This window comes from Chelon labrosus (genome assembly GCF_963514085.1).
Source record: "Chelon labrosus genome assembly, chromosome: 3".
Lineage (NCBI taxonomy): Eukaryota > Metazoa > Chordata > Actinopteri > Mugiliformes > Mugilidae > Chelon > Chelon labrosus.
The window spans coordinates 14,787,873-14,811,004 of NC_140339.1; the positions used below are offsets into that span (position 1 = coordinate 14,787,873).

Below are 23,132 nucleotides of genomic sequence, written 5' to 3' on the forward strand. Positions count from 1 at the left end.
TGCATTGGACAGTTCTTAACCCAATTTTAGTAGTTTCTACAATCTCCTTGAATGTTTTCTCTGCTTGATGCATGCCAATAATTTGACCCTTCTCAAACAGACTAACATCTTTTCCATGACTCCAGGACACATCATCCAACATGGTTGTTTAAGAAATGAGAAGCTACTCATTGCATCAGTTGAGGTTAAATAACTTGTTGCCAGCTGAAAGATATTCGCCCATACAGTAATTATCTAATAGGAGGCTCGTATGGTGGAGACTTTTTTTTGGCCAGGCAGTGTATGTCACTTTTGTTGCCGGTGTATGAATACAAAGATGGTATTTTCTATGTCCTGCATGTCAAGTTAAATATTGAAAACAGAAATGAAATGAAGCCTGCTCAATGCACACACAGCTTCTTCTAAATGCTAGTTAGTAATGACAAGACTTCTCACTAGATAGTGATCTCTTACTCTTCCTGTGGTCATGAATGTCTTTGTGCTATTTTTGTGTTTTTTTTCCTCTGATCCAATCATTTAGGGATTATGATCAATATTTTTGAGTCCATAGAAATCCTCCAGACTACTTAATTGCGCTGAAGAAAGAAATCAATTAAAAGAAATTTTAATAGATTTTTTAATTGATGATATGATGAAAAATTATTCTTCTGTTGGGAAACACTGTGTTTATCCCTGAGCCTATTTGTTGTGCTATTAATATGGCTGTCCTCAGGCCAAAAGGGCAGAAGCCTATTGTCGCTCCAGATTAAAATATATATACTATCACCCGAGGTCGCTTTTGTTTTGCTTTTGTGTGGGTGGATCATATATACGCTCATTAATTACAGACGAATGAGCTTACATTTAATTGTACGTTAATGTCATACAGCCCTGCGATGGACTGGCGACCTGTCCAGGGTGTACCCCTGCCTCTCGCCCGATGACAGCTGGGATAAGCTCCAGCAGACCCCCACGACCCTTAACAGGAATAACCAGGTATAGAAAATGAATGAATGAATGAATGAATGTCATACAGAGATAAGTTTATCCACATGCATTAGGGCCAAGTGTAGTTAAGACTGTGATATATCTCTGAAGTTTTAAACCTATGTGTATTTTCATGGTGCAGCGAGAATGACTTGTGGAAGATTTCACAGCATATAGTGCATAATGGGTAGTTCCAGCAAATCACTGAATTAAAAAAGTACCTGATGAGCTTTAGTAGTCTCAGAGCCTGAGAGGTGACCAGCAGGCAGGAAAAAGTATACTTTAGTTTAATTTAGTGTATTTTAATTATTTATGGGGCGGCACAGTGGCGAGGTGGTGCCGGCTGGGCCTTTCTGTGTGGAGTTTGCATGTTCTCCCTGTGTCTGCGTGGGTTCTCTCCGGGTACTCCGGCTTCCTCCCACCATCCAAAGACATGCTCATTGGTGACTTTAAATTGGCCGTAGGTGTGCATGTGAGTGTGAATGGTTGTGAATAGCTGTGTCAGCCCTGCGATAGACTGGCGACCTGTCCAGGGTGTACCCCTGCCTCTCACCCGATGACAGCTGGCTCCAGCAGACCCCCGTGACCCTTAACAGGACTAAACGGTTATAGAAGATGAATGAATGAATGAATAATTATTTATAATCAGTGATATATTTGTGGGTTATGGGTTCAGTCATCACTGTGTTACCTTATGTGGCGACAGACAATGAATTAACATGTGTTTATTTAACTTAAAATCTTAGAGACTGGCAATTTACACTGATCAGCCATAACCTCTGTGGATCAGGCTTCTTCCAGTGCATCCCACAGATACTTCAGTTTGGGATCTAGTGATTTCTAGACCTGTTTTTCATGTTTTTTGAGTTGTTCCTGAACTGTTTTTGTGTGTGTGTCTTTGTCAGGCTGCATCCTGCTGGGGATGGCTGCTGCCATCAAGGAGTGTCATTGCTATGGGGTGGGGGTGCCTGGTCTGGTCTAGGTGGGTGGTCCCAGCAGAACATTGTATTGTCACAAGATGGTCAATGTCATTTACTTCTTCTGTCAGTGGTTTTAATGTTGTGGCTGATCAGTGTATGATTTACATGCATCAGAAAAGTAATGAAGATATTAGGTGGCTGCAAAATTACAATAATTAAAACATTAAAAAATGCTTCTCCGTATAATAAACATAAAAAGCTGATGTGTCTGCCTTGACTTAATAAGTTTATTATTTTCTCAACACGTTTCATTTTAAGAACAATTATTATTGATATGATTTCTCCCAATAATTAAAATAATAGTATTCTATAATCCCTCATGATTAGTCATAGAGTTACACAATACACAAGATAAATCATTTATAGTAACATGTCTGTGAAGGTTCTCAGTCATCCAGGTCATGCATATCCAAAAAAGGAACTCCTCCTGAAACTTGCTTGTAACAAGCAAGTTTCAATTCCTGTTTAAACCTCAGACTTCCCACCAGTCTCCTAGAACTGAAGAAGCTACTCGGAGGAGTGGTGAAACGTCTTCTCTAAAAACTCTGCAAGTCCAGTTGCCTTTTTTGAACCTTTTTTGGATACATTTATAGTAACCTCCTCTTAGACATCGAAGGCTGCGACTCCGAAAGAACGAGCTCATTTATCTGGTAGCGCTGGACGCAGAAGAACGATGGAGCTTGTTCTTTTACTATTGTTGTCATTCATCAGTGGTGTGACTGAGGCGAACTCCAAATATTCACCGAGAATGATATTCTCAGACGGAGGTAGGAGCTATTTCTTTTCACTTATGTTAAAATGAGACATCGAATAGTTTGAAGGTCGAAATTGGCACATGGAAGCGAAGAGCAGCGTCTGAGGAATGTCAACAATCTTGTGGCTTTTTTTTTTTTTTTAATTATTACTATTATAAAACAGCCTCGATTCGTGTCAATATGTCTGGACCTTGAGTATCAGGAACACGCGTTTATCTCAATACGCACCTGAAGTTCGTGACAGTTACATCCATATATGTCCCGGACACATTTTTGTTTATTTTTGCTCTTCATGAGTCACGCATTCAGTTTAAAGTTATATAATGATTATAGTATTTATGTGCAGTTCCAGTTGTAATCAAAGGAGGAAAGGCGCATGGGAGTTACAAGGACGAGAGATCATGAACAAAGTGTTCATTGTTAGTAATGTGACTTCTGGAAACCATGGGCATCAACAAAGAATGCTGTTTTGTTATGTGCGATGCTGGACTGTAATGCAGCTGCTTTCTGGTATTCTTTGTTTATGGTTCTCTCTCGATCAGGTGACTGAGTCCACTTCTTTAACTTCAGTTTATTCCATTTACTTCACTTAGTTCACTCTGTGACATAAACACACAGTTCCACTGGAAGTCATGGATGATCATGCCATCACGGTGAATCCACTGTTTTTCTGATGTTTGGATCAGGAGTCGTCCCATCTGGTGCAGGCTGGTCTGGGTTTCACCTCCTCCACAACCTCTTTGACTTATTTTAAGACATGTTATCTAATCTTCCATTTTCACACTGGAAATGTTAACAATGCCTCTCTGCCATCTGTAAACAGTAGTATCCCTAATGCCCATACAGGCACATTTTACAGTGACAAACTCAAGCACAGTTTTCATTTTAATAAGACTTATTTCAGTCATTCAACCAAGTTTAAAACATGAAGGAACCAAATGCGTCCAGCACCGTACAAAATAAATAAATGAGTTGATAAGATGTAAAAACCTTATATTATATAATCCTCACAGCCTCTGGGAAGAAGCTGCACTTTAGCTTTGTTGTCCGGGCTATGCCTGCCTGAGGGGAGGCGGTTGAACAGTTCATGGGGGCCCCCCATGAACCCCCCAACAGTTCATGCCCCCCCCCCCATCCAAAAAACCTTGAGATATTACCACTCGTTGCAGCATCTTCCTGTCAACTGCAGAACAGTCCCTGTACCAGACAGTGATAGAAGATGATAGTATGCTCTCCACGATGTCACCGTTTCAACACCTGCTCCTCTGATGTAGAGGAGGAGAGTGGGATGGCCTCTCCTCCTACAGTCTATGACAATTCCCTTGCTCTTCCCCTTGTGTGTTCTCCCACCCCCTTGCTTGTGCACAGACTCACTGGTGTTGGCGATCAGTCCAACCACAGCAGTGTCATCTGCAAATTTCACGATATAACTGCTCAGATAATTTCCAGAGCAGCCTTACATGAGTACAGCAGGGTCCACAACCCTGAGGGGAGAAGGTGTTGAGTGTGACGGCCGCTGCATCACCAGTTCTTCCTGTTAGCATACTGATGGTGGTCCATGTTGATGGTTATGGTGTGGGCCAAAGCCAATACCACGTAAATGAGGGCACAGTGTACTGGTTCTCAGCGTGTCATATTCCAAAATCTGGAAGTCTTGGCCAAAGTAGTGGAGAGACTGACAGGCACTGCCATCCTTAACAAAACTAGTTCACTAATAACACCACACCTCAGTATGTACAAAGAAGTTTATTTTGACCAGGTTAGACGCCTATATAGGCAGGTGCAGGTAATTGGATGTTTGAGGTGTGGACTTGTTCCTGAACCTAAGTTATATAACGTAATATATTGTGTGAATAAGCTCGTGTACAGTAGCAGCATGAATTTGTTGTGCATACTTATTCCACATATTGGACCTTGTTTGCAATTCAATATGTTTTTTAAATTGTATTGCTGCAGCGAAAACGTTGCCTTTACGTGGACACCATGCACCTGTACAGATTCTACTGGACGGACAGCCGGACACTGTCATAGCTGCTGGACAAAGACATCTGTATTTCTACAACTTTCAAAACCCTACAAAAGTAAATTGTTGAATATGCTACAGTTAAATTGAGTCATGGACTTCATAGCAATATGGAGCAAAGTTAACGTCCTACATTATGTCTCTTTGCAGACTCCCCCAGAAAAAAAGTTCCGGTGGCATGAATGCAGCAACGAAGTGAGTAGAGTAACTACAGCGAGGCAGAGAAGTTGGGTTTACATTCAGTGTAAAGAACTGTTGACTGTTCGAGAAGCAGTCCAGAAACATCTTGCTCTTTTCGTTCAGGCTTGCAACTATAACATCACTGTTGCACACCCGAGGGCAGAGGGCAGCCAGCTGTTCGTGTGCGGAACCGACGGTTGGCAGTCCCAGTGCTGTGGCTTGGTAGGTTACTGTGAAGATGAGTTACTGAGAACTTCACTAGCAATAGAAACTACTTCTGTTCAGCATCACTCATCAATTCTTCTTCTTCTTTATTTAAACATTTATATCAAACCCAACAATCAGAACTTCCTCTTTCTCCTATTTTTATTCTACCTGTAGGGTGTTAAATGTTATATGAAGTCATTCAGTCACATTTCTGCCCCCAGCAATGGACAGTTGTGGGGACATTTTAAAACACACTGTGTTGTTTTTGTTTTTTTGTAGAATTTATCAGACCAGTCACCCACCTGTGTTCCTTCTGACGATTTAGTACATATATCTTATAGCATAAGGGAACATGTGATAAAGGAAGGTGAACAGGCTGCCCTTGTGGGTGAGTTTTTCTACACACAAAATAAAAACATCCCCCGCTTTCTGATTCACCTCGTTCTCTTGATTTAAGCATTAATCCGGTGGGAGATGAATAATTGCAGAAAACATCTGCGCTGTTTTCAAAAGTGCTAAACTCACCACTTACTAAATGGTTTCTCCTTCTACTTTTCTACAGTTTGCTGTACTGATATTGCAGCAGTGCTCGCTGTTCGCACCTACTTCTAATGCCTTAAAATGTGCAATTGTTCTTTCCAGAAACTGAACGAAGCGCAGATCTCTACATCACATCCTCTGGATCTCGCGAAAATGCTGGCCTTTACAAGTTTGGCGAAAAAACAGTTAGACCACTGATGTCTGACAATGGTATTTTGCACAGAGAGACATACTTGAGAAGTTTCTCAAATTGAGTGAGGTTGCCACAATAATGCTTTTTGTTTTTTTCTGTCTTTAGAGCAGCACTATGTGGGTTTGACCATCAGCAAAAGGAGAAACAATCCCTTGCAGGACAAAGTGTATGCCTTCTATAAGCAGAAAAACAATGACACAGAAGTGTATAGCGATATGTGGCTCCCTTTTGTGACCCGAGTTTGCATGGTAAGGCCGACACAGTTAGGAATTTATAATAAAAAGTGTCACCAACATTGAACTGCAACCATATTCATGTACTAATCATTACACTGTAAGTGGATTAGGAAGGAGCGATTGATCCTTTGGCTGTGTTCTCCTTCTAGTCTGATCGTGGTGGTCCCAAGAACAAGCTGCAGTATAGATGGACTTCACAGTTGAATGCTAAGCTCTTCTGCGGAAACTCTGACACCAGACAGTATTTCTCTGAGCTGGTAGATACGGCCGCTGTCCATGCAGACCACTGGAGCGATACCAAGATCTATGCATTGTTCAGAAATGAATGGTAGGACTCCATTATTGTTGACTGTATTCGAGAAAGCGTGTATTTGTGAGGTTTTATCGCACCATGTGCTTTTTCCAAAAATAAATTCCCGACCTGAACAGTGACCCAGCTCTCTGCATCATATGAAGAGTCATTCACACTGATATAAACCATACAGTCACTTGCTATGGTTGACTTTAAAACATCATGAGAGAGGAACTGAAACCTTGTTGCTGTGAACACTAGATTAGATTAGTCTGAACAGATGGAAGGAGTTTGTACAAAGTTGAGTTCTGTTGTTCTTAATCAACATCCTCTGTCTGCTCAGCTGTTTTTGTTTTCCTGGTGTTTCAGCGACACAATTTAAATCGTTCGTTGACCTCAGTGTACCACCATGTTGCTACAGATGTCTCCATGTGAGCCCGCTGACTTGTACGCATCTCTCTGCAGGGGAATGAGTGCGGTGTGTGTCTACACGATTGGAGACATAGACAATGTCTTTGCGACGTCTTCATTCAAAGGCTTCTCGAAGGGCACACGGGCAGAGGACAAAATACGAAGAGAGGTATGTGATAAATGTAGCAGTCAGTGCCACTGAATCATTCCTGCACTACTATGGCTGCTATTTTGCTATCAGACCACATTAGTAAAGGTGGAGTCGGTCATTCCTGAGACTGCTGAATCCATCAGAATGTCATGGTTCTTTGAAGACATAGCAAAACTAACGTCTATGAAGGTTCTCAGTCATCCAGGTCATGGTATATCAAAAAAAAAAAAAAAAAAAAAGTTTAAAAAAGGCAACTGGAGATTTTTTGAGAAGACGTTTCACCACTCATCCAAGTAGCTTCTTCAGTTCTAGGGGACAGGTGGGAAGTTTGGAAGGACAGGTGGAAGGTTTAAGTAGGAAACTTTCCTACTTAAAGCTCAACTTCCCACCTGTCCTACCAGAATCAGAATCAGAATCAGCTTTAATGGCCAAGTATGTGCACATACAAGGAATTTGACTCTGGCAACTTTGCTCTCTTGTACAGAAACAACTGAAGTGAAAGAAAAATAAAATAAAATAAAATAAATCTCAATCCGTACACATAAAATGTAGGATAAGAGCAGATATATACATCAAACCACTGTTTGTACAGTGACTATATACAATAGTGCAGAGTTATTGTTTATTGTTCATGTGAATGGTCTCACACTCTGTGACTGCTCAGAGCTCATCAGAGTGACAGCCCGGGGCAGAAACTGTCCTTGTGGCGGGTGGTTTTGGCGTACAGTGCTCTGTAACGCCGGCCTGAGGGGAGGAGTCTGAACAGATTGTGACCAGGGTGTGAGGGGTCTGTGGAGATTTTACTGGCCTGCTTCCTGACCCTGGACCGGTGCAGGTCCTGGATGGAGGGAAGGTCAGTGCCAATGATCTTCTCTGCAGACCTGACTGTTCTCTGCAGTCTGTCCCTGTCATGCCTGGTGGCGGATCCAAACCAGACTGTGATGGACGTGGTCAGGACAGACTGGACTATTGTAGTGTAGAAGATGATCAGCAGCTCCTGAGGCAGGTTGAACTTCCTGAGCTGATGCAGAAAGTACAGCCTCTGCTGGGCCTTCTTCCTTACGAAGTCTATGTGGGAGGTCCACTTCAGGTCCCGTGAAATTGTGAACCCGAGGAACCTGAGTATACTGTAGGGACTGTCCTGTTGAGGATTGTGAGAGGAGGGGTTGATGAGGTCTCTTCCTGAAGTCCACTGTCATCTCCACAGTTTTGAGCGGGTTTAGCTCCAGCCGGTTCTGACTGCACCAGAGGACCAGCTGTTCCACTTCCCTTCTGTATGCAGACTCGTCGCCGTCCCGGATGAGTCCAATGACGGTGGTGTCGTCTGCAAACTTCAGGAGTTTCACAGAAGGGTCCCTTGAGGTGCAGTCATTAGTGTAAAGGGAGAAGAGCAGTGGGGAGAGAACGCATCCCTGGGGGGCGCCAGTGCTGAGGGACCGGGTGCTGGATGTGAAATTACCCAGTTTCACCTGCTGCCTTCTGTCAGTCAGGAAACTGGTCATGCACTGGCAGGTGGAGAGGTGCACAGTGAGCTGGGAGTTTTTGGTGGAGAAGCTCCGGGGCAATGGTGTTGAACGCAGAGCTGAAGTCCACAAATAGGACCCGTGCGTAGGTCCCTGAAGAGTCTAGGTGGTGCAGGATGTAGTGAAGAGCCATGTTGACTGCATCATCTACTGACCTGTTTGCTCTATAGGCAAACTGCAGGGGGTCTAGTAGCTCGCTCCAGCTCGTTTCCCGTGCCGGTGTCTCCATCTAAATCCACAGAGCGCTGCTGCTCCTCCGACCAGAATCTCCAAAAAACAATCTGGCTGAGTGAAAACTGGAGAAAAAAGTGCGGCACTGGAAAGCCCTATGTTCAAGAGTTCCTCTCTGCTAGTTTTAATAGCAGAGGGAGTTCAGAAAACAACACTGAAAAGTAAAACAGCAACAAGTACTAGAGAGCACAGCACCGAGGCGTCCGTCCGCGGCGCCATCTTGGATGTAATACCACTTCCCGCTCCTGTCATTAAAATCCCAAATAATTCAAAGGCTTTAAAGTGGTTTAAACTAAGACATTTTGTTAATAAATAATGTAAGTTGGAGAGCAGCCATGGAGCTCATGTTAGCTTTCAAAGTTTCAGGCAGTAAATCTGCAAGGGTCATAATTGTAAAGCGCAGAGATGCACTGAGAGACCAGAAAGCTTTATAGCAGATAAATGGAGCTTAGTGAACCATCAGCTGGTGTGCTGCCATTCATAAACTTGTATTGTTTTTTTCCTCAGTGTGTTGCAGAGAGCGACAAGCTTTCTTTGGACATCCTCAGGATGATTGAGATGACTACAGAAATGGTTGAAGGGGTTCAGCCTGTGAACAAGTCCGGCTCAATTCTCTTCAATGACCACAACTACACTCACATCTACGCTGACAAGACGAACAGTGACTCTACAGTTTTGTTTCTGTCTCTAAGTGAGTGATATACAGTAATATCTGTCTTATAGGCTTTGTTACACTGGGGGGAAACTACCAAAATCGTTCACGCTAATGTACAGTGGTAGCTGAGACAGAAAACAAGCAGGACTGAGTAGGATGTGGTATGTGGCTTGACTTGTGTTGACTGACACAAATGTTCCTTGTGTAAAACGCAGAAAAGACACACAGACAACAGACAGCAGACATATTATACAAACATGTGGAACAAAAAAAGAAGATGTTTTCTAATTCTCACTGACCATTATGAGCAAGCTTTTGGTTTTGGTTGTATGTTCTGTTCTTTCCCCAAAACAGGAAAAAACATCATGTGGCTTTACTTTTTGAGAATAACATTTCTTTTTACCGCTTATGAAGACTGACTGAAAACAAGATATTATGGATATTAACAGCTGTGACAACCAGTCACATCTGTTGCAAGTTCAATCTCACTCTGCGAATAACTGCAGGTCACAGATACAGAGATAGGGTGATTTGAGGTAACCAGATCACCAGAATTACCAGAGATGTGAGCGAGTGATGGTTGTGGTGTGGATTGCTCAGACGTATTTATTGAATTATTCACCCCACTTCCGTTCTCACCTTCTTTTGCCCTGGAATAGATAATGGAGGGATTCATAAGGTGATGCATAATGAAAGCGACACCTTTGTCATCGCGGAGTATCGACCATTCCAAGACGGGGCACACGTCCTTGGCATGCTCTTTCACCCATCCTCTGTAAGTAACACTATGCTTCCTATGTAATGCCCGCTAAGCCCCAAGGGTGCAGGTAAAGACAGGTTTTATTCAAATGCAAACAATGGTACTGATTCAATAATGCAAAATTATGTAATTTCTTAAAGAATGTGAAGAATAAAGGTTGTTTAATAAAAAAAGACCCCCCAGAAAACAATTGTGCATCTTTGCAGAGAATGCTGTATGTGAACACCAGAAGTGAAGTGGCCCAGGTGGATGTGGCAAACTGCGAGGAGTATGGAAACACCTGCACGGACTGTTTCTTATCCAGAGATCCTTACTGTGACTGGAACGGCAGGAACTGCACCCGAACAACGTAAGACCTCAGTGCTTTATGTAACAGTAGACCTGTCATATAAGTAGGCAAACATCCAAAGCAGCCTTAGATTAGCTAGCGGTGAAACTGAGCTAAGCCCCAACGCACATACTTTAAGTCTGATTCCAGTAGCTGCTTAGCTCAGAACATGATTCACCACCAACTACACCTGGTGACCGGAGGTTACTTACAGTATGGCGCAATTGTTATGATAAGGTTGTACTATCAATTACAAAGATATTCACTCATAGCATACAACTCATTGCTAGTCGTAGTCATACACTCTTCCCCAGTACAGTCAGCTTTTATTCTGCTAACATTTGTCGCCTTTTTTTTTTTTTTTTTTTAAACCACAGCCCCCACCATTTTACAGCTGTGAGTAGCTGTGATTGGAAATATGGTTTTGAACAGATGTCCGGTCAAGTTTGATCATTCTAAGGTGTCATTCTGAAGAAAGAGCGTTTATTTTTGTTTTAATTAATTCTCACTTACATCACTTAAACTTTCCTCATACAGCGATGCACTGTGACCTTTCTTCTCAGTTCTGTGTGATGTGTCAGTTCAGTTCTGTGTCACGGTAGATGATCACTTTTAGATGAGCTGTACGGATCATGTGTGCTGGTATTCATTTATTTTCACTTGCCAAAGTCAGCTTGATAATGAAGACAACCTCTAAACAAGGCAGATGCCTTTCTATGTAAATAGGAAGAGACAATTCAGTGAAAAAGAGCCGCAGTAGAAGTAAACCTCTAAGTATGTTGATTTTTTTTTTTTTAAATTTTGCACCTCCGACCCCCAGCAAACATACAGAAATGTAGCTCACGCCCCCCGAAACCACAAGTTCAGCAGCAGACCACAAAGTGACTATGATTCTGTGACACATTTCCTCATCAAGATAGGAAATGACAGGGATATTAATCAAATTGCCCACATTTAGAAAGACTAAAAGGTAATGTGGTACTAAAAGGCGAGAGGAACACTCAATAAAAGAAAGGCACACAACTAAAAATGTCTGCAGGCACAACAGGAAGATCAGAATAACAGAACAGAGGAAGTAATAAGGAACTAGAGGAAAGGCAGGACTGAAAACACACACAAGGACTGATTTGTAACAAGTGAAACTAATGAGGGAGGAACACAGACTCCATACACCATAACTAATCACAAAGGAGGGGAAAAAATAAAGTAATACCCATGGCAAGAACACAAGTCCCTGGAGCTTTTCAAAATAAAATACGAAGTGAGCACAAGAAACAAACCGAAAAGCAGGAAGAGCCTGACAACTGAACAGAAAACTCAGGAGGAACAGAAAAGGCTGAAAACTCAGTAGACGAGGGAGATAGTCTGCACTCGAAAGGCCCTTTTCCTCCTTGGTGGTAAAAGAGCTCCACAGTGTTTCTCATTCCTCCACACTCGGCGGTGGGACTGCAATGCCAGATGTTTTCTACTTGAGAGTCGGGCTCAAGGACTCTTTGTCATGTGGAGGGGTCAGGATGATAACTGAAGGCGGGGCAGCAGATATCACATACTCACCAAAAGTATTTAGAGGGGGCGAGGGTTACGTGGTTTAGACCTACACTGTTACTACTGCTGTTTATACCTAAGAGCAGTTCTGTGTGTAGATGGATGTTTACAGTTCATTTTGATTTGTCACAAACTAAGCAGGCACAGTCAGAGAGTTATGTGATCATGGGGGATGTTACTTTTATATTACTCACTTTGCCTTAAATAATGCAATGATACCTGACAAATAAATGTTGAAATTTAAAAAAGATTAATGAAATTAAAGAGCTGTGTGACTTTTCTGTAGCTGGCAATTCTTAAACATACTTTTCCTTTCACAGTGGGATTCAGAAGGGTGAAAGCAGAAGGAACACGGCCACCTGTCCTCCACCTTCTGTACATCTTCCTAGCAAAGGTATAAAGTTATTTATTTGAACTATTGCCGTTTACACTATTTTCTTACATGATTAACTTCAATATATTTCATGTGGTTTAGCATAAACTCTAACTGCTTGGAACCCATATCATGCATAGATGAAAGACCATGTACAAAAGACTGCACCTCTTCTTTTTGTATAAATAAGTTGTCTGTCTATCTATGTTAAACATGCTGAATCTCAGTCAAGCACCAACTCAGTTCCTTTTACCGTAATCACTCATCTCTCAGTTCCACACGAGCACCAACACCATCCTTACACTTTCGTTTCACTTTAACATTAGATTTAGATTTAAAGCCTGATTTCATTACACATTCGAGACTTCCAGGCTTGTGCAGTGCATCCTGAAAAATGGTTAATGCTCTAAACTTACTGCATATAGTGTTTTTCTACCTTAGTGGTAATAGAAGCACTTCTCATTCACACACACACCTACACACACCCATGACTCGTCTACAATGCTCGCCATGCTCTAACTGAAATAAGTAACAAGTCTGGTTACAGATTAAATAAAGACAGACTTAAATGTTTTCTCTTCTCAGCATTTAGAGGTCCCGATGAGACTGTGATCACACTTCCCCACGACGCCAAGTTTTTCCTGCAGTGCCCGGTGTCCTCACGTCATGCCCAGTATACCTGGCATAACCCTAGCAGTAACACATCCTGCATCTTCAAGGACGAGCAGTGTCTCCTTCTGATCGACCGCATGGGTCCCAAGCAGGAGGGAATACACAAATGTGTGTCAGAGGAGATGGGTTCCGTAAAAGTCTTGGCTCAGTACCGACTACAACTGGAGAACAGAGGTGTGGGCCAACGACCAAGCCCAGTGCTCTGGGTTTGTCTGGTGTTTGTCATGATTAAGAGTTGGTCCTGTTGCTAAATGACATGATATGAGTGTGTGGTTGATAATATAGAGTTGTGGCCTGTGTGTGAGAGTGTATACTCTAGCAGTGCCTAGGGTTAGGGTTAGTGCATTGGCAAATTTTAATGAATCCAAAATTTCAGCTTTAACCAAAATAAGTTTTAAAGAATGTGAAATAGAAAATATGTGTCTTTTAGTTCTTATTTATTAGGGGTCCATGCAAATGAAGTTGCAGGAACCCTATTGAATTTGTTGTGATTTTTATTCTTATTCTTATTATTATAATGATTTATCTTTTTCTGCGTCGCTAAAGTGTCTGCCCAGGATAAATATACATGCGTACAGCTAGGTGGCGCTATAATAAGCCAAGTTACATTTTGCTTCATATCTCGAACTGTGTGCCCTAGAAACAAAATTTCTCACTCTGGTTCCTTATATAGTTCTAGTAATATGATTCTGTACAAGCACCCCAACTTTTGTGACCCGTGGTCTCTAGGGGGCGCTACAAAGGTAATATTTCAGTATCTCAAAAACTGCAGTAGCTCACTTCTTGAAATTTGGCATACACAATCTGTAACATATTGTGTAGACGCCCATCAAGTTACGTCAACAGGGGGCGCTAAATGTGACACGAAAACCTTTCATATGACTTTAAGGCCTATAACTTTTGAAGTATTCACCCAATCCTTATGAAACTTAGCAACTGCCATTATGCAAACCACCACAGTAAACTGCTTAAAATTTGACAATAATAATCTGTGGATGACTCCTTACAAGCCCACGAAGTTTTGTGCAATACATTCTATAGGGGGCGCTACTGGTGACTTATACATACATAAGAAAATCTTCACGCCCCCCCCCCCCCCAAAAAACAGGACAGGACCCGCGGGAGTCCCGAAAAATTGTCACCCTCTAATTCCATCCGCGCCCTGCGTCCCCCCCCCTCCCCGCAATGGCTCCGCGGGAACCATTTGGGAACCACTGTGATAGACTATACCTGTGTTCACGTATCACTGCCTATGCTGATAGCCAATCACATTCCGTCCATGTGGGTAAGTCCCACCCATTTCCTCAGGCTGTTGCAGCTGTCACTCACACTGCGCTAAAGGTGTAAGACAGCTTTGGTGGATTGAGAGCCAGCGCTGTCTGGGCAGATGGAGCATAAAAAACAAGCCCAAAAATGTAAAAGTGGTGCTGAAAAGCTTAGGGATAAAAAAAGAAAAGAAAAAGAAATCCCTCGAGGAAGCTGCAGCAACAAGTAAAAAAATTACAGACCTATTTGGTGGTCGTTAGGGTTTAGCCATCACCACCAGACAAGAATCTGATGATATTGCCATACCCAGCACTAGCAGCGTTAGCGGCGTTGAGCTTCGACACCTGGATATTTCCAAACATGACTGACTGACTGACAAAACCAAAAAAAGGTTGAGTAGAGTAAACCAAGTGAATGTCCAAGCTGGTGGGCTTTCAAGTTTTTAGTTTTCAAATGTCAGTTTACTATTTTCAGTTTAGTTTTCATTTACATAAATGTTCTGGGTTAAGTTTTTATATACTATATAGTTAGCTTTATTGTTTATCTATTTTTAAATAACATTTTTATTGAAATGGGCTTATTGTTGTAATTATGTTGCCCTCTAATGGTATACTGTAGACAGTCAGTGTCATTCAGTTCTAAAAGCCTGGCAAATTGGTGGGCCAGATTTTATTGTATCAATGACCTGTTTGCATTAAAATCACTACATGCTGTAAAATCACTATACTGCTGTAATTATTTTACTGTACGTGCCTAAAATCGCTACTGAGTATTGAAGTTACTGAGAGTGAAATATACATACGCTTTCACTTTTTTGTATTGTTTAAAATGCGACTGGAAAAATATGATGAGTGAATATAAGTTTTGGATTACCATCTTGGAGCTCACTTAAGTTTACCACAGAAGAAATAAAAAAAATGATACTGTCAGTGTATCAAGTTTAAACTGTTCTTAGTTCCTCATGTGTCATTGTGACTCTCCTCCTGTCACATTATATAATTCTGCGGCTTTTGTGACTAATGCACCATCAAGTGAGGCACCATGCAGTCACTGGATCCTTTGTACCGTTGTCTGCCGTACCTCTGTTGTGACCTACAGTAGCTGCTGCCTAAATTTGAAAATCGAATCTAATGATGGAGTAATGGGTCTCTAAAATTAAAATACATATGAAAAACACTGCAAAATCAGAATCAGCCAAAGGGGGACAATGATCACTGATAGACCCTTGCCAACATTCTTAGACATTTTACTTCTCAGCCACATGAAAAACTAAAATATGGCTGAGATGAATTATTAAATAATCATTATGACTCAGTTATAGTCAAATAAAAAAATTGTCATAGCAAATAGTATTTCCATTTTCTGTGCTATATAGAGGATAAGTCTTTATTATCTGGGTGACATTCTAGTCTTGACACAGATAGAACTTTGTTAAGTAAGATAAGGTAACAGTGCCATCTGTTGGTCCTACGAAGCAACAACATCAGATACAATTTCTAATAGAGGTCAAATAACTTTTGATGTTATGGTCATGAAATCCTTTATAAAGGATTTTCTTTTATTCAGGAAAACAGAGCAAAATGTGACCTGCCACACAAATCCCATGCAGGGTCATCTCATAATAAATGTTGGAAATAAAAATCTATCACACCTTTTTTTTTTGTCTTCCTGGTCTGTTGCCAGTTCACAGGCCAATTATCGTGTAGCCTAGCACGTTAACAAGCCAAAGTTCATTGTTAAAGGTAATGAAATGCTAAGATTTGATATAAGAGATAAGACATTGTTTATGTATCCCACGTATGGAAAATTTCCTTGTCACAGTGGCGTGGAATTTGACATTTTCAAGCATGAAGTAAATAATTGCTAATACTATAAAATGCATTGGACAAGACAGTGAGGTAGTGGTTTGTGCAAAATAAGGCAGTTTTATACGTGCAAAAATAAACTGTAAAAAACAAAATGAAGCCAAGTCCAGGGTGTGGGTTGTTCAGGCTGGTGTTGTACATCCTGAAGGAAGTTGGGATGAAGGACCTGTGGTAGCGTTCCCTCTTGCAGTATGGCTGCAGCAGTCTGCTGCTGAAGGAGCTGCTTAGGTCCCCTACAGTCTGATGCAGTGGGTGAGAGGGGGTTGTTCATGATTAATATCAGCTTGGCCTCGATGGAGTCCAGAGAACAGTCAAGGACAGAGCCTCTGACCAGCATCACATTTAAAATGCCATCCATTGTATATTTATCACTTACATGTCATAAAATAATGATCAAGTATTGTTGCTGTTTATAATGTTTTTCAACAAACAATTTGACAGCTATTGTATCAGTTTGAATCTGATTTAGTTGCCCAAATCTGAAGAAAATTTTAAATAAGAGCTTAGATTTTATTGGTCCTCTGATTAAGTACCAGAATAGAGCTTAACAAGTTTTACTGAGTTCAAGATGAACAGTTGGTGATTACTGGGCGAGGTCAATCCACTAAAGTGTTAAAAACACTGAAACGTGAAACAAAACACACGTCTGCAATGGGCTTGCCTCTGTTATGCATGAGGAAAAGTTTGCTGATGAAATACCCCTTGAGACATCTCGACAGCTGCTTCCTCAAGATACCACTCCCTCTGACAAAGGTGACAAAGAGGCCAATGATTTGCCTACCCTAATTTTTAAGAAATAATTTCCTAAACCGGCTGACTGGGGCCTTTCTGTGTGGAGTTTGCATGTTCTCCCTGTGTCTGCATGGATTCTCTCTTACTCCAGCTTCCTCCCACTGTCCAAAGACATGCTCGTTAGGTTAACTGGTGATTCTAAATTGGTCGTAGGTGTGCATGTGAGTGTGAATGGTTGTCTGTCTCTCTGTGTTAGCCCTGTGATAGACTGGTGACCTGTCCAGGGTGTACTCCACCTCTCGCCTGATGACAGCTGGGATAGGGCACGCACTTAGCAGCAAAGTTTCCTTGCTTGTGTCTTTAGAAGGATCGCAACAGTGACTGGGTTATGGCAGAAAACGTCTCTTGAGGAGTTTAATCTTAACTCTAAACTTCCTTGTTCGTCCTTTATTAAAATGTCTTATTAGCTGTTGGAAGGATTGTCATGAAACTCGATATAAATATTTGTAATCCCTAATCATGAGTTTCATTCATGACATTCACAAGATCAAAATTTCTCATGTACTTTTCTATTCAGCACTCGTTAGCAAATGCTAAACATCATTGTGTCAGCACTGTCATTGTGATGATGTTAGCGTTTAGCTAAAGCGACCACTGTGCCAAACTGCAGCTTCACATGACACAAATGCTCTTTACTCTGTATTCTCACTTCAGCTCCGCACAGTGTAAATGTTTACTTCCTTCGTACATTGCACTAATGGTGAGGATGGGGAAGGTAGTTTGATTTGAATGTCAGCTCAGAGGAAGCAACAACATTAATACCACTGACAGGAGAAGTAAATAACATTAATCATCTTGTGACAGTTCAGGGTTCTGCTGGGAAACCTTTGGACCTGGCATTCATGTGGATGTTACTTAGACATGTAATTCCCTAGATCCCAGACTGATCAAGTATCTGTGGGATGATCCACAGAGGCCCCTCCCCTCAACCCATAGGACCCAAAGGCCCCCACTAACAACATGCTGTTGCCAGAAACCACAGGACACCCTCAGAAGGCCCATGTCCATTCTCTGATGAGTCACAACTGTTTTGGAGGCACAAGGGAGACCTACACAGTATTAGGAAGGTGGTCATAATGTTACGGCTGATCGTTTTATGTTCAACAAACCAGGGAGTTAATCAGAAATTACCATTTACAGTATTTTCACGGTTGGCAATCATGTATAATTTATGGTGTACGAGGCTGTGGTTGTGTTTCAAAATTCAAGATTCTAGTCAAATTTATTGTTATTTCCACAATATGTTAATGAAAAACATATTAAGGTGTGAAATATTGTTTCTTCTGGTCCCACTGTGCTACACATACTGTGTGCTACAACAATACTGCTGTTGCAAAATACATAAAATAATATTTAAACAGAAGACATACAAGTGGAAACTTCATCTGTATACTGAATGCACACTGTTATGGATGTATACAACTCTATAGAATAACTCAGTATGAGATTTAACTCTGTAGGGAATTGACATACAGTATATATATATACAGTGAGTCTGTGTGTGTGTGTGGTTGAGTATCTACACACAGTGCAGTATTTACAGTAAAAGCCCCTCACCTGTTACCATGTGGAGATGCAGCTACACCACTACTTTCTGTTCTTTTGTCTCACCTGATTCATCATAACGTCAGGTCACATTTCCTGTTCTGATTTCATATCCATTCATTTTCTGCTGCAGGTTTTTCATCATTAGTCCTGTGAAGCCACCCAGGCTGTTGTCTGCATATCATCTATTATTTCTCCCCTAAATTCCCTTCCTCCTGCATGAGCACAGTGGAAAACAAACAGACGCTCATTAGCATGTGTGACCCGTTGGTGGTAAACACGCTTATTTCCACATGAGTGCAGGGCGAGAATGGATTCCACCGGGACAGTCGAGGTAGGTGGGCCCGCCGGCTGCCTTCATGGGGACTTTAATAGGGACTTAACAAATGCAAGTGGACAGGCACAACATTCTCCGGTACAGGGGGGTCATGTTGGTACAGTGAGCACTTGTTAGAGGGTGACTCACTGTATTTGGACTCTTGGGTGGTCACTGATATTCACTTCATTTTTAATGTGCATTTTTTCTTTCTTCTCGGTGCTAATTGTCGGATTGTGACGGATGCCGAGTGCTGTCTGCCAGAGCTGAGGTAATGTGTGGAGTTCAACTAATGTCTCTGTGCTCTGCTCTGTGAAGTGATGAAAGCGGCCTGTAATTACAGGGATAATCAAAACTGTCAGGGGCACGTCTATGGGCTGTTTTGTTTACTGTCTGCTTCTCACACAGCACCGCAGGCTGCTGGCCTTTCACTTCCACGGGCTGGGCCTCAGACCTCAAAAGATCACCGCAGTTGTACCTGTCTGAGCCTCAGACGAACTAAAAGTCCATTTAATGAGATATTATTATTTCAAAATTCTTGAACCTTTCAACCTGCCCGTACATTCAGGTCACGGTGCTGCAGTATAACTGTATTTTCCCTGTTAGCTTCTTTCTTACAGATTGATGTGTGAGGCCAAGGTGAGTCACAGAGATCCCTGTTTATTCCTATGACGGCATATGTCAAGAAAACATTTTTTTAGTTTTTACGAGGAACACATTAATATAGTTTTAACAGATTTTAACATTTTACCCTTCACTCTCATTTTACTTGACTTGAAATTCTGCAGTTAGTTCTGCTGCCCTCTAGATGGCGACATTTTGGTGTCTTTTGCAGAGGAATCCAGGGCCCCTTGTTGTTGTAGGAGTCATCAGAAGCCATGGTTACACACATTTTCCAAACCTTTACACTGTTTATATAAAAATCATCGAAGTAGGCCAAATCTGCAAAATTGTTTAATTTTATTAAACAACACTGTGAAATGTGTTTTGGTTTTTATAAGATAGCTAGTACACGGTATGTGCATCATATTATAATGTAGAAACAACCAGGTTCTTGTGGGGCTCAGGCAAAGACTTAAGTATGCTAATAACATCTGTCGTCGTGTACAAAAAAAGGGGCTGTGAAGTGTTGTGAATGCAATGTAGGGACTTCATAAGTTAGGGTGAGATATTTTATGTACATTGAGTTTTCTACATGAAAAAACAGAAATGATAAAACCAAACAAAAAAATTATATACTCTTAGCTTGATTCTATACAGAAATGTCCTTTTGGGTGTTTAAGACATTCTCTTACATCCTCTTCCACGTGGGGACATAGAGAAATGGATATGAACTAAGAAGTAATACTAGAAATGATAATACTGGTTGGTTATGTTCCTGAATCATCAGCTCAGATCTGGACCCAGGCATCTATTTTACTGTAAAATATCCCCTTTCCCTTCAATTACAGGGATGAACTAAACACTACACAGCCCTTTTAAGGCCGGGGAAGCTCCCACGGAGGCTGCTCAGGGCGCAGATAGATAAAAGTCAACTTTTAACTTTCAAGCTCCTCGAGGGCCCTCTTCATGTAGGGGTCCTGGGTGGTTAGTTTCACTTCAGCCTGCAGACAGACACGATCTTTGTATCGGCGTGTATTTGTGAGCAGCAAAACAACCCTGATCCTGGATCGGCATCCCGGATTTCCTTCGCACCGCGTCGTAAAAGGAGTCGCTACGGCGGTGTGCAGAGAGGTGAGAAGTGAGTAGCGACGTCTCACTCTGCTTACGCCTTTGCTCTGTTGCGGTGATTATTTAGATCCAGCCTCAAATATCAACCAAATACATTTCTCAGTTTGGAAGTTCTTCTTTAAGTTGTGGTTTAGTGACGGACCGCTGTTTAAATCCTACTTGCGTGTCTGGTGTGAACGTGGAAAGAGTAGTGGCAGATAAGGCTGAATTTCATGATAAAGTGATGACACGGTGGAGGTATAGTTTACGGTTTATACTGTAAAAAAAAAAATGCTGTAAACATCCAAATTTAAAACGGAGCTTCTTGCGATTAGTACCAGACCTGTCACTATGGTAACAGCTCTCATCTGTGGTGGCTAAACTGCAGTGAGAGCGACGCCCTCTCTCGCAGACTGGAAGGCGGAGTAGGGGTTGGAGTGATTCATCTTCGGCAAGCAGAGACGATCTGAGTGCTCGGCGCCGTGTTTACAGCGAACACGGCAGACTGCAGACTGACCGAAGGAGACCGTGTATGTACCTGTGCATTAATCTGTCTAACTACGCTAGCCGTTCAGCTATCTATCGACGGAGGGGCATTAGATAACCAAAGGACTTGACCTCAGCCGCAGCAGTAAGGTCAAACATCCCGTTTTCCGTGGGTATGAAGGTGAATAACAGCCACCACAACAACGCGGTGTGTGTGTGCACGATGAGCGGCTGAGGAGGAGGAGGAGGAGGAGGAGGAAAAAGAAGGAGGCTGCGGTCTGAACCCAGATTTTATCCTGGATATTTCGAAACAAACGCCGTGTCGTTCATATAGCGGGGCAGTGTATCGGTGTGGTATGTTACCGTGTGCCCCACGCCGTCTCTTCTCGCCCCAGTTGTAAGGGAGGTTTGACCCGTTTTTGTGCCTCCCGAGGATCCTCCAGCAGCGGGACGTTGAGCGTTTTTTCCTCCAGATATGGAGCGTGAAGATGTGGATTACAGAGGAATCCCCACCGCTAGTTTAGCCGCAATGCTTTCAATAAACACGTCAGTGCGGCGTTGTCCTCGGCAGGAATATAGAGAACTATGAACGCACATTTTTCTGGCCAGGGGAATAAATCGGTGATTTTTTTGGAGCACGGTTGGACTCCCCATTAGGAAACGTGAGCGAGCTATCCCGCTAGCCCGTTTGTTGTAGCTATTAGCTCCATTAGCCGGCTAACAGCTAAAAGGGTGCTGGGTGGAGATTAAAAGGCGTTTTAATATTTCTGCCCAGGTTTTTGCCCACGTTTCCTTCCCCTCACGGTATTTATTCGCAGGATTTGGGGGCTTTTCTCTTATCCAGGAATGAAGTCTCGAATGGAGAGGAGCCGCTTGACCTTGTTTTGGGGTCTGATGCTGGGTCTGTCGTCCTGCCTCCGGCCCGCCACCGCAGACAGTAAGTAACGCTACTCCGCACTACTACACACCGGGAACACTTCATTCCTTGCTCCAGTGATGTTTAAATGTATGAAAAATAGTAATATTTGTTAGAAATAAAACACCAAATGTAATTATATATACGTTGCATCTGTAGTGCGACACTATTCAAATAGCGACGACACAGTTTTCATGGCAATTTACACAAAATGATGCGTTTAAGTGTCTAAGACTAATGAGGAAAAAACTGGAGAATCATAAATGAATTATTATGGGATAACAGAATATTTTTTTATATTACGCACATTTTGTGCAATCTTCTTACACAGAGCAGTGTTATATAATTCCTCCTTGGTGGGAAAAGCATTTCAAGGTTTTTTTTATTGTCATTCCAAAACATGGAAACGAAACTAAGTACTGAGATCCAGTCACAATAGAAAACAAGAGGATAAATAAATAAATCCAACAAGATCAATAAACAGAGTAAACTAAGCAGCTGTAATCAACTAAACAATCTCGGATAAACTAAACAATCCCAAGCAAGGACAAAAAACATCAGTGCAGTTGGAGTAAAGTTGGTATTAATAAAGAAAACTTATGTGTAACTGTACAGATGCCGCACATAATATACAGGTATTGCATTTAGCGTGCTGTTGTTTCAGTTGTGGAATTCAGCTTCATGAAGCAATGGAAATCTAATTGTCATATTGCAGTTGGGTTTGCAGACACACCACAAACATGAGTCAGTTTAAGCGTGTGTTGCTAAATACATTATAGTGACTCAGCCAATGGAGAAAGTCAGTCAAGCTGTATATATATATATATAAATATATATACACACACATTGTCAGCTCTGAGTCACAACGTGGTGAATCAGAATAAACAAAAAAGTGGAAGGTATCTGTGATCTCGACAGAAAACCTAGAACTGAAATAGGACTGAGGAATTGTAGTGGGTGAATGTGCGTTGGGCTCCTCTGCACCCAAAAATGGGTTGTTATTAATTTCATGTTGGAGTGAGAAAAACTTATTCAGCTCTTTATAGTGCATAATAGATTGAAATACAAAAAGGCAGTGTGCCCAAAGTCCATTCAGACAATATGGACCTAAGCAGAGTTATTTAAACACAAACGTAACTGTCAAATCTAGGCATGTATTTGGTGTGTGTCGGCCCTCTTTGCAAAAGGGCTGTCATTTTTAATAATGCTTCCTCA

The 23,132-nt window shown here is 41.8% G+C and overlaps 1 protein-coding gene across 1 annotated transcript; it reads left to right on the forward strand.

Moving 5' to 3' along the window:
* Positions 1 to 2,551: 2,551 nt before the first annotated feature.
* On the forward strand, positions 2,552 to 15,005 carry LOC311486130 (semaphorin-7A-like). The gene is made up of 14 exons (XM_084541892.1): positions 2,552 to 2,713; positions 4,658 to 4,782; positions 4,875 to 4,919; positions 5,028 to 5,126; positions 5,391 to 5,556; positions 5,754 to 5,861; positions 5,950 to 6,092; positions 6,230 to 6,408; positions 6,838 to 6,952; positions 9,196 to 9,379; positions 10,003 to 10,118; positions 10,310 to 10,452; positions 12,297 to 12,370; positions 12,935 to 15,005. The coding sequence occupies exons 1-14, from the start codon at positions 2,620 to 2,622 to the stop codon at positions 13,270 to 13,272; spliced, it is 1,929 nt and encodes a 642-aa protein (XP_084398018.1). The 5' UTR covers positions 2,552 to 2,619; the 3' UTR covers positions 13,273 to 15,005.
* Positions 15,006 to 23,132: the final 8,127 nt, after the last annotated feature.

Bases quoted from the DNA above. Each gene is read 5' to 3' on its own strand.
- LOC311486130 (XM_084541892.1), top strand. From the start codon at position 2,620: ATGGAGCTTGTTCTTTTACTATTGTTGTCATTCATCAGTGGTGTGACT. The intron at 6,953-9,195 runs GTATGTGATAAA...TTTTTTCCTCAG, and splicing joins AGGACAAAATACGAAGAGAG to TGTGTTGCAGAGAGCGACAA. The intron at 9,380-10,002 runs GTGAGTGATATA...GCCCTGGAATAG, and splicing joins AGTTTTGTTTCTGTCTCTAA to ATAATGGAGGGATTCATAAG.